General features: G+C 42.2%; 1 protein-coding gene across 2 annotated transcripts in view; it reads right to left on the bottom strand.

Moving 5' to 3' along the window:
• The window catches only part of LOC147115222 (desmoplakin-like), a 91,079-nt gene that overhangs the window by 38,484 nt on the left and 37,039 nt on the right, over nt 1–15,556 (bottom strand). For both annotated transcript variants that reach the window (XM_085993593.1, XM_085993594.1), the window contains exons 9-14: nt 14,551–14,646; nt 14,052–14,177; nt 9,481–9,645; nt 2,190–2,344; nt 1,959–2,085; nt 1,117–1,318 (exon numbers count right to left, since the gene is read on the bottom strand). In XM_085993593.1, the coding sequence (XP_085849719.1) occupies nt 1,117–1,318; nt 1,959–2,085; nt 2,190–2,344; nt 9,481–9,645; nt 14,052–14,177; nt 14,551–14,646 (871 nt within the window). The remainder of the gene's footprint in view (nt 1–1,116; nt 1,319–1,958; nt 2,086–2,189; nt 2,345–9,480; nt 9,646–14,051; nt 14,178–14,550; nt 14,647–15,556) is intronic.

Here is a 15,556-nt window from a genome sequence, read left to right as displayed (position 1 = left end):
TAAAAAGGAAAGAGCAGGGGAGTGGTAATAATTGGTAGCTCTTTCAGAGAACCAGGACAGACACAAATGGGCTGAATGGCCTATATCTAAAGTGGAGGACAGATACCTGGGCAACCCTGCTCGTCACATTCCACCAATCAGAGTACATTCCTATTATCCCTACCTTCTGCCTCCTACCTTCCAAACAATTGCCAATACATGTCACAAGGTTACCCCAATTCAGTGTGCTTTTATTCCTTCTAATAATCTTGTGTGGAACCTCATCAAATGCCCTCTGCAAGTCCATATAAACAATATTCATAGAAACTCCCCTATCCACCACGTTAGTGACTTCCCCTCAAAAAAATTCAACTAGTTTAGTCAGAGATGGCTTACCCTTCACAAATCCACTGACTCTCTTTGATTAGCTCATACTTGTTCAAGTGCTCAGCCACTCTGTCCCAGATGATAGATTTCAGATAAATTTCAATAACTTCCCCACAACTGATGTTGAAACTACAGGCCTGTCAGTTTTCTGATTTCTGCCCCCCACACCCACCACCCCCCAATCCCTTCTTAAATAATGGAGTGATATTTACAATTTTCCAATCCATAGAAACAATTCCTGAATCTAGAGAACTTTGGCAAATTATGACTAATGCACCTGCAATTTCCTCACCTATTTTTTTTTTTTTTTTAATACCCGGGAGGTGGAAACAGTCAGGTCCTGAAGATTTGTTTATCTTAAGTCCCATTACTTTCTCCATTGTTTTTTAAATTTATTTATATGAATGCTTCTCACCATCACTTATTTTAGGTTCCCTTGTACCACTGGTATTTTGTCTTCCTCTAATGTTAAAATGGATATAAAATTATCGATTTAACAAGTCTGCCATTTCCTTATTGTCCATTATAGTCTTACCTGCATCTGTCTTAATGGGTCCACAATCTCCCTTACCAGCCTTTCTCTTAATATATTTATAAAAACTTTTACTTTTAGATTTGATAATCATTAAAAGTTTTTTTCAATCATATTCTTTTCTTTGCACCGTTCATTACTTTTATCATTCAAAAGAATAATCATAATTTGTACAATTCCTTAAGTAAACACAATGCATCATAGTAAATGTTACAAACCATGCCCATGAGTTCTTTCTTCCTCCAAAACGGTCACCAAGTTTACGTAGTGCTTCTTGCTGGAGCCAAATTCAGATTCCATTGTTCTTTTATCCGAGTCAGTAAAGTATTGCGAATCCTTACTGTACGTCTGGAAAGTTTGAAAGTTCTCCTCCAGGTTTTTTATAACTAGCTCATAATCCTCACGAGACATTGTCCGTAACTAAAAGCAAAACAAAGATTACTTGCAAGGGATACATTTTCTGGCAGGTTACCTCACCCACCGCGATGGCACATCAGCTATCTGGGGTGAATTGTGTGTGATTTTACCACCATTTAAATGAATAATAAGAAAATCAGGTATAACACAATCTCAAGTTTCTGATACACACTTCTAGCAGGGGAGACTTCCCACTGGGAGGAGGTCAACAATTTCTCCAATTACTATAAATGTTGAGCAAATAGAAAAAATTAACCATTTCTCATTTTTTCTTCTCATCGTCCCCATTTTATGTTAATTTCTCCAATCTTTTAGGTGCCTCGATACCGTTCCATCATGCCCAATGGAGAGCAGACATGCTCTTTCGACACTACAGTCTATACCACAAGCTAATTGGGACAGGAGGTTCATCACAGCAGGACAGGTCATGGTCTTTCCTTGCTTTCTCTAGGAAACTGGTTTGTCCCCAATAGGTGTGTTGTGCATGGCTAATGTGGGACTTCAGTCTCTTATTAACCAATGCTGAAATGGCATACACTTTTGATATTTAGTATAATGTATTACCTCACTTGCTACTGTGAAGCTCTTCCAAACAGATAAGATTTCAAAAATACACACATTTAAAAAAAAGTTGAGTCCTTACCACTGAAATCGTCCAAGTACGTATCTTTTCGACATCCATCATGCAGTATTGCCAAGATACCAAGCTCTTCATGTTAATATATAATTGATTCCACAGAGAAAGAATAGCCTCATAGTACTGATCAATTCTGATTTCAAGAGACAACAAAATAAAGCACAATTTAACATTGATCAACAAAGCACCCAAACTGTATTCATAACTTGGGGAAAAAAAACGGATGTAGTTTCATACTTGTTTGCAAGCTCAATTGCACCAGGATTTGGAGGTGGGATGAGAAGACAAACAGATGGAACCATCATTTCCATTCCACCAGGTCCTATCACCCTCCACTTGCTGCGTTGTGAGTTGTCCAATAAAATGCATTCATTTTCCTTATGGACAACCCTCTTTAAAAAAAAATGCAAGTTAAAAGAGAATTAATATCAGAATTGTAGCAAAATTATTTTAAAACATTTATTATGTTTCCTCAAGGAATGTACAGTGAAGTACATTTTGGTCACTATTTAGCATATTAGTTCCAGTATGCTAAAGGGAACGCCTTACTTAAACATAGAAAAATAGAAGATAGGAGCAGGAGTAGGCCTTTCGGCCCCTCAAGCCTGTTCCACCATTCAAGAAGATCATGGCTGATCATCCAAACTCAGTACCCTGTCCCTGCCTTCTCCCCATATCCCTTGATCCCTTTAGCCTTAAGAAATATATCGAACTCCTTCTTGAATATACTTAATGAATTGGCCTCAACTGCCTTGTGTGGTAGTGAATTCCACAGGTTCACCACTCTCTGGGTGAAGAAATTCGTCCTCATCTCAGTCCTAAATGGCCTACCCCTTATCCTTAGGCTGTGACCCCTGGTTCCGGACTCCCCCGCCATCGGGAACATCCTTCCTGCATCTAGTCTGTCTAGTCCTGTTAGAATTTTATAAGTTTCAATGAGATCCCCTCTCATTCTTCTAAACTCCAGCGAGTATAAGCCCAATCGACCCAATCTCTCCTCATACGGCATTCCTGCCATCCCAGGTATCAGTCTGGTAAATCTTCGCTGCACTCCCTCCATGGCAAGAACATCCTTCCTCACATAAGGCAACCAAAACTGCACACAATACTCAAGGTGTGGTCTCACCAAGGCCCTGTACAACTGCAGCAATACATCCTTGTTCCTGTACTCGAATCCTCTCGCTACAAAGGCCAACATATCATTTGCCTTCTTAACCATCTGCTGCACCTGCATACTTACCTTCAGCGACTGCTGCACAAGGACACCCAGGTCTCGTTGCACTTCCCCTTCTCCCAATCTATTGCCATTCAGATAATAATCTGCCTTCCTGTTTTTGCCACCAAGTGGATAACCTCGCATTTATCCACATTATACTGCATCTGCCAATCACCCAACCTGTCCAAATCATACTGGAGTTTCTCTGCATCCTCCTCACACACGCCCACCCAGCATTGTGTCATCTGCAAGCTTGGAGATATTACATCTAGTTCCCTCGTCTAGATCATTAATATATAGTGAATAGCTGGGGTCCTAGCACCGATCCCTGCGGTACTCCACTAGTCACTGCCCGCCACTTGGAAAAAGAGTAGTTTATTCTAACTCTTTGCTTCCTGTCTGCCAGCTAGTTCTCTATCCAAGTCAGTACCTTGCCCCCAATCCCATGTGCTTTAACTTTACACGCTAATCTCTTATGCGGGACCTTATCGAAAGCTTTCTGAAAGTCCAAATACACCACATCCACTGGTTCTCCCTCATCTATTCTACCAGTTACATCCTCAAAAAATTCCAGTAGATTAGTCAAGCATGATTTACCTTTTGTAAATCCATGTTGACTTTGTCCGATCCTGTCACTGTTTTCCAAGTGCTCTGCTATTGCATCTTTTATAATGGACTCTAGCATTTTCCCCACTACCGATGTCAGGCTTACCGGTCTATAATTCCTCGTTTTCTCTCTACCACCTTTTTTGAACAGTGGAATTACATTAGCTACCCTCCAATCCATGGGTACTGTTCCAGAGTCGATAGAATTTTGGAAGATGACCAGCAATGCATCTACTATTTCTAGGGCCACTTCCTTAAGTACCCTAGGATGTAGATTATCAGGCCCTGGGGATTTATCGGCCTTCAATCCCGTTAATTTCCCTAACACCATTTCCCTACAAATACTGATTTCATTCAGTTTCTCCCTCTCATTAGACCCTATGTTCCCCGACATCTCTGGGAGGTTACTTGTGTCCTCCTTTGTGAAGACAGAACCAAAGTATGTATTTAATTGGTCTGCCATTTCTTTGTTCCCCATTATAAATTCCCCTGATTCTGACTGCAAGGGACCTATGCTTGATTTCACCAATCTTTTTCTCTTCACATATCTATAGAAGTTTTTACAGTCAGTTTTTATGTTCCCTGCAAGCTTACTCTCATACTCTATTTCCCCCCTCTTAATTAATCCCTTTGTCCTCCTTTGCTGAATCCTAAACTGCTCCCAATCCTCAGATTTACTGCTTTTTCTGGCCAATTTATATGTGCTCTCCTTGGATCTTATGCTATCCCTAATTTCCCTTGTTAGCCACGGTTGAGTCACCTTCTTTGTTTTATTTTTATGCCAAACAGGGATGAACAAATTCTGTAGTTTATCCATGCGATCTTTAAATGTTTGCCATTGCCTATACACCGTCAACCCTTTAAGTTACATTCCCCAATCCATCCTACCCAACTCGCGCCTCATACCATCGTAGTTTCCTTTATTTAAATTCAGGACCCTAGTCTCTGAGTCAAATACTTCACTCTCCATCTTAATGAAGAATTCTATCATATTATGATTGCTCCGCCCCAAGGGGCCTCACACAACAAGATTGCTAATTAATCCTCTCTCATTACATAATACCCAGTCTAAGATGGCCTGATCTCTAGTTGGTCCCTCGACATATTGGTCCAGGAAACCATCCCGTATGCACACCAGGAATTCCTCCTCCACAGTGTTGTTACTAATTTGGTTAGCCCAATCTATATGTAGATTAAAGTCACCCATGATAACTGCTGTGCCCTTATTGCACGCGTCTCTAATTTCCCGTTTAATGCCATCCCCAACCTCGGCATTACTGTTTGGGGGTCTGTATACAACTCCCACTAACGTTTTCTGCCCCTTGGTATTTCTCAGCTCTATCCATACAGATTCCACATCATCAGAGCTAATATCCTTCCTTACTATTGTGTTAATCTCCTCTTTAGCCAGCAATGCTACCCCACCTCCTTTTCCTTTTTGCCCGTCTTTCCTGAATATTGAATACCCCTGGATGTTGAATTCCCAGCCTTGGTCACCCTGGAACCATGTTTCCGTAATCCCAATCATATCATATCCATTTACATCTATTTGCGCAGCTAATTCATCTACCTTATTACGAATGCTCCTTGCATTAAGACACAAAGCCTTCAGGCTTGTTTTTTTTTAATTTAAAAACACTCGTAGACTTTTTAGAACTATTATTTACTGTGGCCATGTTTGAATTAAACTCTCGACTTCTCTGACTGCCACTTTAGCTTTTTCCCTTCCTGTCTTTTGCTTCTATCCTTGTTTCCCATTCCTCTGTCTCCCTGCAGAGGTTCCCAACCCTCTGCCATTTTAGTTTAAACCCTCCCCAACAGCACTAGCAAACACTCCCCCTGGGACATCGGTCCCGGTCCTGCCCAGGTGCAAATCATCCAGTTTGTACTGGTCCTACCTCCCCCAGAACCAGTTCCAATGTCCCAGGAATTTGAATCCCTCCCCCTTGCACCATTCCTCTAGCCACGTATTCATCTGAAATATCCTTCTATTTCTACTCTGACTAGCACGTGGCACTGGTAGCAATCCTGAAATTACTACCCTAGAGGTCCTATTTTTTAAATTTACCTCCTAACTCCCTAACAGCTTTTAGGACCTCGTCCCGGTTTTTACCGATATCGTGGGTACCTATTTGCACCACGACAACTGGCTGTTCACCTTCTCCTTCCAAGATGTTCTGCAGCCGCTCTGAGACATCCTTGACCCTTGCACCAGGGAGGCAACACACCATCCTGGAGTCTTGTTTGCGGCCGCAGAAACACCTATCCATTCCCCTTACAATAGAATCCCCTATTACTATAGCTCTCCCACTCTTTTCCCTCCTATCCTGTGCAGCAGAACCACCCACCGTGCCAGGAAGTTGGCTGCTGCAGTCTTCCCCCGATAAGCCATTCTCCCCAACAATATCCAAAGCAGTATATCTGTTTAAACCAATCACACTTAAATAAAAACAGAAAATGCTGGAAATACTCAGCAGGTCAGGCAGCATCTGTGGAGAAACAGAGTTAACATTTCAGGCCAGTGTCCATTCGTCAGAACTGGAAAAAGTTAGAGATGTAACAGATTTTAAGCAAGTGCAGGGGCAGGGAAAGGGGGAAGTGGAGGGAAGAACAAAAGGGAAGGGCTGTGATAGGGTGGAAGGCAGGAGTAATTAAATGACAAAAGGTATGATTGTACAAAGCAAACAGATGGCAATGGGACCAGTAAAGAAACAAAAGATGAGTCTAGAAGCAGTGTAAATGGGAATGGCAGAATCAACAGCAGCCATGTGAAAAAAATAGGGGCAGAGGTTATGGTCTGAAATCGTTGAACTCAATGTTGCGTCCAGAAGGCTGTAAAGTGTCTAATCGAAAGATGAGGTGCTGTTCCTCATGCGTGCATTGGAACAGTGTAAGAGGCCAAGGACAGAGAGGTCAGAGTGGGCGTGGAGCGGAGAATTAAAAAGTGGCAGGTGACTGGAAGCTCGGGTCATGCTTATGGACTGAACGGATGTGTTTCACACCTGCCCTTTTACATCCTCCCTTCCCACTGTCCAGGGCCCCAAACACTCCTTCCAGGTGAAACAGCAATGTACTTGTACTTCTTGCAATTTAGTATATACTGTATTCGCTGCTCACGACACAGTCTCCTCTACATTGGGGAGACCAAACGCAGATTGGGTGATCGCTTTGCGGAACACCTCCATTCAGTCCGCAAGAGTGACCCCGAGCTTCCGGTCACCTGTCACTTTAATTCTCCACTCCACTCCCACTCTGATCTCACTCGGTCCTCAGCCTCTTACACTATTTCTGTCTCCACAGATGCTGCCTGACCTGCTGAGTATTTCCAGCATTTTCTGTTTTTATTTCAGATTTCCAGCATCCGCAGTATTTTGCTTTTGTAAACACACTTTAATGTTTGGTGAAAGGCTTCCTAGGAGATACTTCTTAAAATTCATAATCTCAAATTGTTCCCACCAGTCACTAATGTATAAATTGTACAGCAATCTGCTGTTATATAAAGCAAAAAGAAATTCTACAGACATAACCTAAGCTCAGCAGGACAAATCTTATAAACTGTACTGCCTGGTGATTTTCACAGCATAAAAAAGGTACACACACCCACCATTACCATTCACTGAAATCGTAATGACAACACAGGGCCTGACTTGACTCTAGATCAGATTTACACTAAAACTTTAGCACAACTGTTTTGCATTGAAACTAATTTGAGTAATTGTATCCTCAGGCTCAATGAATATTTTATTAATGTCACAAGTAGCTTTATTGGTTTAAATTCAAAGATTGGTTACCTGGTCACAGCACCCAAAGGATTAATTATAACATGATCTGATTGTTTCAAGGTCACCATATTTTCATAAATCACTTTACAATTAATTACATTAATTGTGGAAAATAAAAGCTCATGGTGTAGGGGGTAACATATTGGCATGGATAGAAGATTGGCTAGCTAACAGAAAACAGTAGGCATAAATGGGTCATTTTCTGATTGGCAAGATGTAACAAGTGGTGTGCCACAGGGATCAGTGCTGGGGCCTCAACTTTTTACAATTTATATAAATGACTTTGATGAAGGGACCAAAGGCATGGTTGCTAAATTTACTGATGACACAAAGATAGGTAGGTAAGTAAATTGTGAAGAGGACATAAGGAGGCTACAAAGGGATATACCAGGAAACTTTCGATTAACCGGCCCCTAAATAACCGGAACGCTCTATCCACCGGCAAAATTCAGGAGTCGGTTCAGATAACTCATTACTTTTTTTACTCCATTTGTTGCTGTGCAAGGGTGTAGCTGAAGCTGTTGCTAAGCTACAGAGACGCTTGCAACTTGTGCCGATTGTTTTGAAGCTAAGCAACAGGGTTTGTTGCTTTATACGGAGCACTGAGCTCCGTATCTTTTACTATAGCGTTCGGTTATCCGGAATTGATGATGAACCGGCACCACGTCGGTCCCGTCCGTGCCGGATACCAGAAAGTTTCCTGTAGATAACTTAAGCGAGTGGGCAAAGATCTGGCAGATGGAGTATAATGTGGGAAAATGTGAAGTTGTCCATTTTGGCAGGAAGAATAAAAAAGCATATTATCTAAATGGTGAGAGATTGCAGAGCTCTGCGATGCAGAGGGATCTGGGTGTGTTAGTGCATGAATCACAAAAGGTTAGTATGCAGGTACAGCAAGTAATTAGGAAAGCTAATAGAATGTTATCATTTATTGCGAGGGGAATTGAATACAAAAGTAGGGAGGTTATGCTTCAGTTGTACAGGGCATTGGTGAGACCACATCTGGAGTACTGTGTACAGTATTGGTCTCCTTATTTAAGGAAGGATGTAAATGCATTGGAGGCAGTTCAGAGAAGGTTTACCAGACTAATACCTGGAATGGGTGGGTTGTCTTATGAGGAAAGATTGGACAGGCTAGGCTTGTATCCGCTGGAGTTTAGAAGAGTAAGAGAAGACTTGATTGAAACATACAAGATCCTAAGGGGTCTGGACAGGGTGGATGTGGAGCGGATGTTTCCTCTTGTGGGAGAATCTAGAACTAGGGGTCACTTTAAAAATAAGGGGTCGCCCATTTAAGACAGAGATGAGGAGAATTTTTTTCTCAGAGGGTCGTGAGTCTTTGGAACTCTCTTCCTCAGAGGGCGGTGGAAGCGGAGTCTTTGAATATTTTTAAGGCAGAGGTAGATAGATTCTTGGTAAGCAAGGGGGTGAAAAGTTATCGGGGGTAGGCGGGAATACGGAGTAATGATCAGCCATGATCTTATTGAATGGCGGAGCAGGCTTGAAGGGCCGAGTGGCCTACTCCTGCTCTAATTCATATGTTCGTATGTACACAAATATGGGAAAAAGATACAAAAGGAAATCAATCATGGTAAATTCAGAGATATAACATTTAATGGAACTGGTTTTATGGTGCTCAATTCAATAGCATTGAGGAAATTTTTTGAATACTTTCAATTTTCTAATCAACAAAATTACACAACGTGTAGTTTCTCATTTTGACTGGACATATCCTTAATGTTCCAATGGGCTGTGATACCACTATAAAGCAAGTACATTCCCATAATACATTCAACAATGAGAATGCTTTATTAGTCCAACTATCTGCAGCAAATATAATCCACCTGTCAATTCCCAGCACTTGAACAGAAATCCCACTGTACACTAGCTGTTTTAAAGATTTACAAAAATGACTGAACTATACCTGATCCTGTTTGTAGTCACAAAGAGCCTTGAGAATGATTTGGTTTGGAGCCCGTTGATCAGTACTAATAGGTGGATTGCGTGGCTTCAGCTGCACTATCTTCTTTGATTTGTTTACCAAGTTTGACACCTGTCTTTTGTACTCATGGATTTTTTCTTTATCCTTCTGCCAAGGATAAACAAACAGAGAAAGCATACATAATAAAATGAAAAACTCAAACCCAGTTAGTAAGGTGGTCACTTTGAGGATCACATGTTCCTGTAAATGTGTTACTGCATTACAGTAGAGGTTGAGAAGTCTAAGACTGCATGTACATAGAAATCATTCAATTTGTATGCTTGAATACAGGCTGTCTCATACTGTAGCATTCTAAAAAGAATTTAAACAAAAGCTATAGTAATCTCGGATGTAATGCTTAAGTTATCCACCAGAGGGAGACAAATATTAAGGGTTCATTTACCAGTGTATTAAGATAACATTGCATTATGGGTAGAATGACTCATAGGATCCTCCATTTTTGCATCGTGCAGTAAGAATTAGAAGTGCATGCCAGTAGCCTGTAAGAGCGGTGTTCTCTCCTAAACTGTGTAATTAAAAAGTTTTGGGTTCCTGAAGTCTCACTTATATCAGTTATTGGACCTACCACTCGGATATAACATTTGGCGACGAGGATTAATAGATCTCAACTTGAAGAAGGGAAAAGAAAAGCACTGAAATCAAGAAATCATGGCTGCTATGGTAGGACAGCTCTCTGCTTTTGATGTTCAGACACAACTCTGGAGCGAATACTGTGAGTTACTAGAGCATTTCTTTGTGGCAAATGATATAGTTGATGTCGGGAAAAGGAGAGCTATTTTGCTCACTTCCGTGGGAAGTCTGACGTATAGTTTGCTGAGAAACTTATGCAGTCCTAAAGCCGGGAGACAGCTCATTTACTGAATTAGTGGATTTGCTGAAGGATCATTTCAATCCCAGACCGAGTGAGATTGTACAGCGTTTCAAATTTAATTCACGGAACAGTATACCGGAGAGTCTGTATTGGATTATGTTGCGGTGTTGAGAAAACTGGCACATGATTGCAATTACGGGAACAGTTTGAAAGACATGCTGAGAGATAGGCTGGTTTGCGGGATAATGGATGCTCGAATGCAGAGGAGATTATTGTCCGAGACTGGGCTTACGTATGAAAAAGCGTTGGAACTTGCTCAATTAATAGAGACAGCTAACCATGATGTACAAGAAATACAAGGTTCAGGCTGGTCTACTACGAAGCAAGTTGCAGGTCAGATGGTTGTGCACAAGTTTAATATGAGTCCGAAATCACAACGTGAGCATATAAAAGCATGTTATAGATGCAATGGAGATCACCTGGCAAGGGAATGCAGGTTTCTGGAGGAAAAGTGCCACAAGTGTGGGAAAAAAGGACATATAAAACGTGCATGCAGAGCAAAAGCTACCCTGGAGGTATACAAACCTAAAGGGGGAGAAAAGCAAAACCTGGTAAGAGAAGTGAAAAAACAGGGAGCACATCACATCAGTGGAGAAGCTGAGGAAGAAGACGACGTGTTCATATTGCATAGTATGGTAGAGGACATTCCTAAAGTGGATCCTATCACTTTGCAACTGATAGTAAATGACACTAAGGTCAACTTTGAGGTGGATACTGGATGTGGCGTTACCATAATGAACAGGGAGGAATATTCGAAATTGTGGAACCGTGCAAAAGTTCCAGAGTTAAAGTCTTGCTCTATGAAGCTTAAAACCTATACCGGTGAACGAGTGGCAACATTGGGTACAGCTATTGTAACTGTGAAACACAGGGACACCGTGGAACAGCTACCTGTAGTTGTAGTATCGGGTTCTGGACCAAACTTGTTAGGTCGGGGCTGGATATGAGAACTTAAATTAGATTGGGGAGCAGTAAATCAACTAGAGGGAGGCAAACAATTGTCTTTGCAAGACGTGTTGATTGAACATGAGAACGTGTTCAAGGAAGAACTTGGAACATTTAATGGCCCCCCAGCTAAGATTTATGTCGACAAAGCGGGCAAGTACCATGGGAATGCAGATGCCTTGAGCCGTCTTCCACTACCAGGTACACCTATCCATGCAGCTCCAGAGGACAGAGTTTTGATGTTGGAGGACACGGACACGGCAATTGTGACTGCAGAACAAGTAAGGACTTGGACTGGTAAGGATCCAGTGCTGTCTAGTGTCCGAGAATATGTAATGAGGGGTTGGCCTCAACATCCGGAAGGGAGTGATTTCACACCTTAGTGTCAGGAAGACAGAGCTGAGTGTGCAGGATGGTTGCGTGTTGTGGGGAGCTCGAGTGATTATTCCACAGCCAGCACGACAGTCTATCCTAGTGCAACTACATCAGTGTCATCCTGGAGTTTCGCGTATGAAAGCCTTGGCAAGGAGTTACTTGTGGTGGCCAAAGCTAGATGAGGAGATAGAAAATCTTGTCAAGACATGCAGCACTTGTCAAGAACACCGGAAGGCACCGGCAGCAGCTCCACTCCACCCCTGGGAGTGGCCGGATAAACCATGGAGGAGATTACATGTAGATTATGCGGGTCCATTCATGGAAAAGATGTTCCTCATAATCATTGATGCACATTCCAAATGGATTGATGTGTATCCTGTAAATTTTGCTTCATCTACTGTTACTATAGACTGCCTGCGTAGGAGTTTTAGTAATCAAGGAGTACCGGAGATCGTAGTAAGTGACAATGCCACGTGTTTTGTGAGTACAGAAACAAAAGAGTTCATGAGAAACAATGGCATAGTGCACGTGACTTCAGCTCCATATCATCCGTCTTCAAATGGACTTGCGGAGAGAGCCGTACAAACATTTAAGGAGATGATGAAAAAAAGTGCAGAAGGCAGTTTGACAGCAAAGGTGTCACGAGTTCTGTTCAGCTACAGAATAACACCTCAATCTACCACAGGACTCTCTCCTGCTGAGTTGTTAGGACGTCGACTACGCTCCACTCTTGACCTGGTTCATCCAGATCTAAAAAAGGTGGAAAACCAACAAATCAAACAAAAGGAGAACCATGACAGAAGGACAAAGGGCCGCAGTTTTGGAGAAGGTGATGCGGTCCTTACCAGAAATTTCAGTTATGGTCCAAAATGGATTCCTGGCGTCATAGACTCAATGACCGGTCCAGTTTCATATACGGTCATGTTGGGAACTTGTCAGGTAGTACGCAGACATGTGGATCAGATACTGACCAGACAAAGGGAAATCGAACTGGAGGTTCCAGAGGAAATGTGGGAGGACAAGTTGGTCCCCAGTTATCCAAATGCACTGGTGGTACCAGCACCACAGAGAGAGTTATACCTGGACCCCTTCATCAAGAGGAAACCATCGTAGCAGAGTCAGATACTCTGAGTACTGCTCAGGAGCAGCAGGTGGCTCTACCACAACCAAGCAGGGACTTGACTGTAAGACGTTCAACAAGGTTTCACAAGCCACCAGAGAGATTGATCACGACCTGCTAGATTCGTTCAGGATGGACTATCGTTAAAGGAGTTTCCTTATGGACTTTTAAGAATGTTAAAAATTATTGTAACTTAAGAGGGGGGGGATATAGTAATCTCGGATGTAATGCTTAAGTTATCCACCAGAGGGAGACAAATATTAAGGGTTCATTTACCAGTGTATTAAGGTAACATTGCATTATGGGTAGAATGACTCATAGGGATCCTCCATTTTTGCATCGTGCAGTAAGAATTAGAAGTGCATGCCTGTAGCCTGTAAGAGCTATGTTCTCTCCTAAACTGTGTAATTAAAAAGATAAGTTTTGGGTTCCTGAAGTCTCACATATCAGTTACTGGACCTACCACTCGGATATAGCAAAAGCAATAACTCACAAAGTTAACTGATCAGATTTCTTTGACCCCGCCCCTCTGGCCAGGCTGAGCTTGGTGTCACAGGCTGTTAATATGACCAGAGGCATCCCTGGTGCAAGCCAGTGTCGTTGCAGGGCCCAGCGCCAGAAAATGGAGAAGTAAAATGCAGTTGCCGGTCTCGCCTTCAACCTTCAGGGTTTCTGGTCAGGGTTTCTGGTTACTCTTTGAGAACACCAGCCGGAGACCTTTGGAGCTGAAGCTCAAACTTGGCCTGCTTAAAAAAAAAAAGATTCCTCACCTACCTACGAGCCTTGCAACCAGATCCCCCAATTTAATAGGAGCATCAGTCTAAAGCTCAATGCAAACTTCCTGAAAATAGCCACCCAACCAACAGAAGAGAGAATGGAGGTAGCAGCATCAGGAACACCTGCTCCAGCCTCTTTTGCATGACATCATTGGAGGCTTAGCTCCCCTCTTCCCTGGGAAATCCTGGACATCGCAAGGGTCGGGGGTGGGAACAACACACCGCATAATAGATCTCTACCCCATTACATCTGGAGAATGGGCGCTCCACAGGGCAAAGGTCAGAAAAATCGGACCCAGTATGTTTGTTTAAGTCTCATGTGAAGATCTGACAATTAACACTCTGACATTCACCTAATGTCGGCCTACAAAAAAAAGTCACTGCTTTAAAATTATAAACGGAGTACCTCGGATTCTACAATCATCTTCTCCAATTGCTGCAGTGATGTTGACCTATCACAGGTAAATTTCTTTCTTAGGGAGTCCTGCATTTTCTTCAATGAGTTTTCAGTTGCTTGAGCATCCTCAAAATACTATAAAACGAAAAGAGCTCGAGTTAATATAATAGCATGAACAAGAACAGAATCACACAGCTGTGTAGTGAAGAGTGCAGTTTAGCCAACTAATTTCTATCGCTTACCCACCTAACCATTTTCTTAAACTGCCTTTTCCCACTTTAAATAGAAGGTCCATCTAATCTTCCTTGGTGCCACAGTTCGACTGATTGAGGGTACTAATCCACAAGGCAAAAAAGTGAACAACCTTCTTCCACCTTCCCATTCTCTGAAGTTAAAACATCTGCTATAGTAAAGCAAGCAATGCAATAGCTCTACAACTATCCCACTTGACAGAACACGTAGTATTTTCAAACTTAAGTAACATTTGATCTGTTACTGGTCAGTATACCTGAAAGTAATTGGAGTTTTCTTTCAGATGAATGTCAATGCATTTGGTAAGTTGCAGAATCCAACTCCACTGTGTTTGTAAAGTTTCGATGTATGCCTGCAATTAAAAAAACATTCTCTATAAATATATATTCTGTAAAATCAAAACAAAACTGTGTGATATATGCAGAAAAGAAATGTATAATTTGCTATAAGACTTGCATTTATATAGCGCCTTTCACGACCACCGGATGCCTCAAAGCACTTTACAGCCAATGAGGTACTTTTTTTTGGAGTGTAGTCACTGTTATAATGTGGGAAACGCAGCAGCTAATTTGCGCACAGCAAGCTCCCACAAACAGCAATGTGGTAATGACCAGATAATCTGTTTTTGTCATGTTGGTTGAGGGATAAATATTGGTCAGGACACCGGGATAACTCCCCTGCTCTTCTTCGAAATAGTGCCATGGAATCTTTTACGTCTACCTGAGAGCGCAGACGGGGACTCGGTTTAACGTCTCATCCAAAAGACGGCACCTCTGACAGTGCAGCACTCCCTTAGCACTGCACTGGAGTGTCAGCCATGATGAATACCATTATACAAGCTAGAAGTTGATAGATATAAATTTGGATCCTGGTGACCTGGTGCTTGTCATATGGAAAACTGGCCTGAACTGACGTTGCACATGTTTCTGAAGGTAGTAAAATGGCGTGTACATGCAAGATGTGGTGTGTTACTGTAGTACACAACTTTCCTATCATCTTGTTAAAGTATTCACTATGTAGCGGTCAGTGTTCTTCTCGTGGTGGGCTAAATACGGTCCACAGGTCGTATCCAGCCCGCCAGTTCATTCTATCCAGCCCGCTGGACGGGACAGAAATAGAACATAAGCCAGAGATGGAGATGCACATAAGTCTGAGTCGAGTCATATGGCTGCTCATCAAACTGGCATTGTGTCTTTCCTCTCCCGGTACCCAGAATAAGATGGCAGGGGGGCTCTCATTGCCGTCTTAGGACACAGGAATGG

Source organism: Somniosus microcephalus, chromosome 7, assembly GCF_052327205.1.
Source record: "Somniosus microcephalus isolate GS21.2 chromosome 7, FLI_Smic_1.0, whole genome shotgun sequence".
NCBI classification, from domain to species: Eukaryota; Metazoa; Chordata; class Chondrichthyes; order Squaliformes; family Somniosidae; genus Somniosus; species Somniosus microcephalus.
The sequence above is the reverse complement of the archived record's forward strand: the minus strand, read 5'-3'. Positions and strand labels throughout refer to the sequence as shown.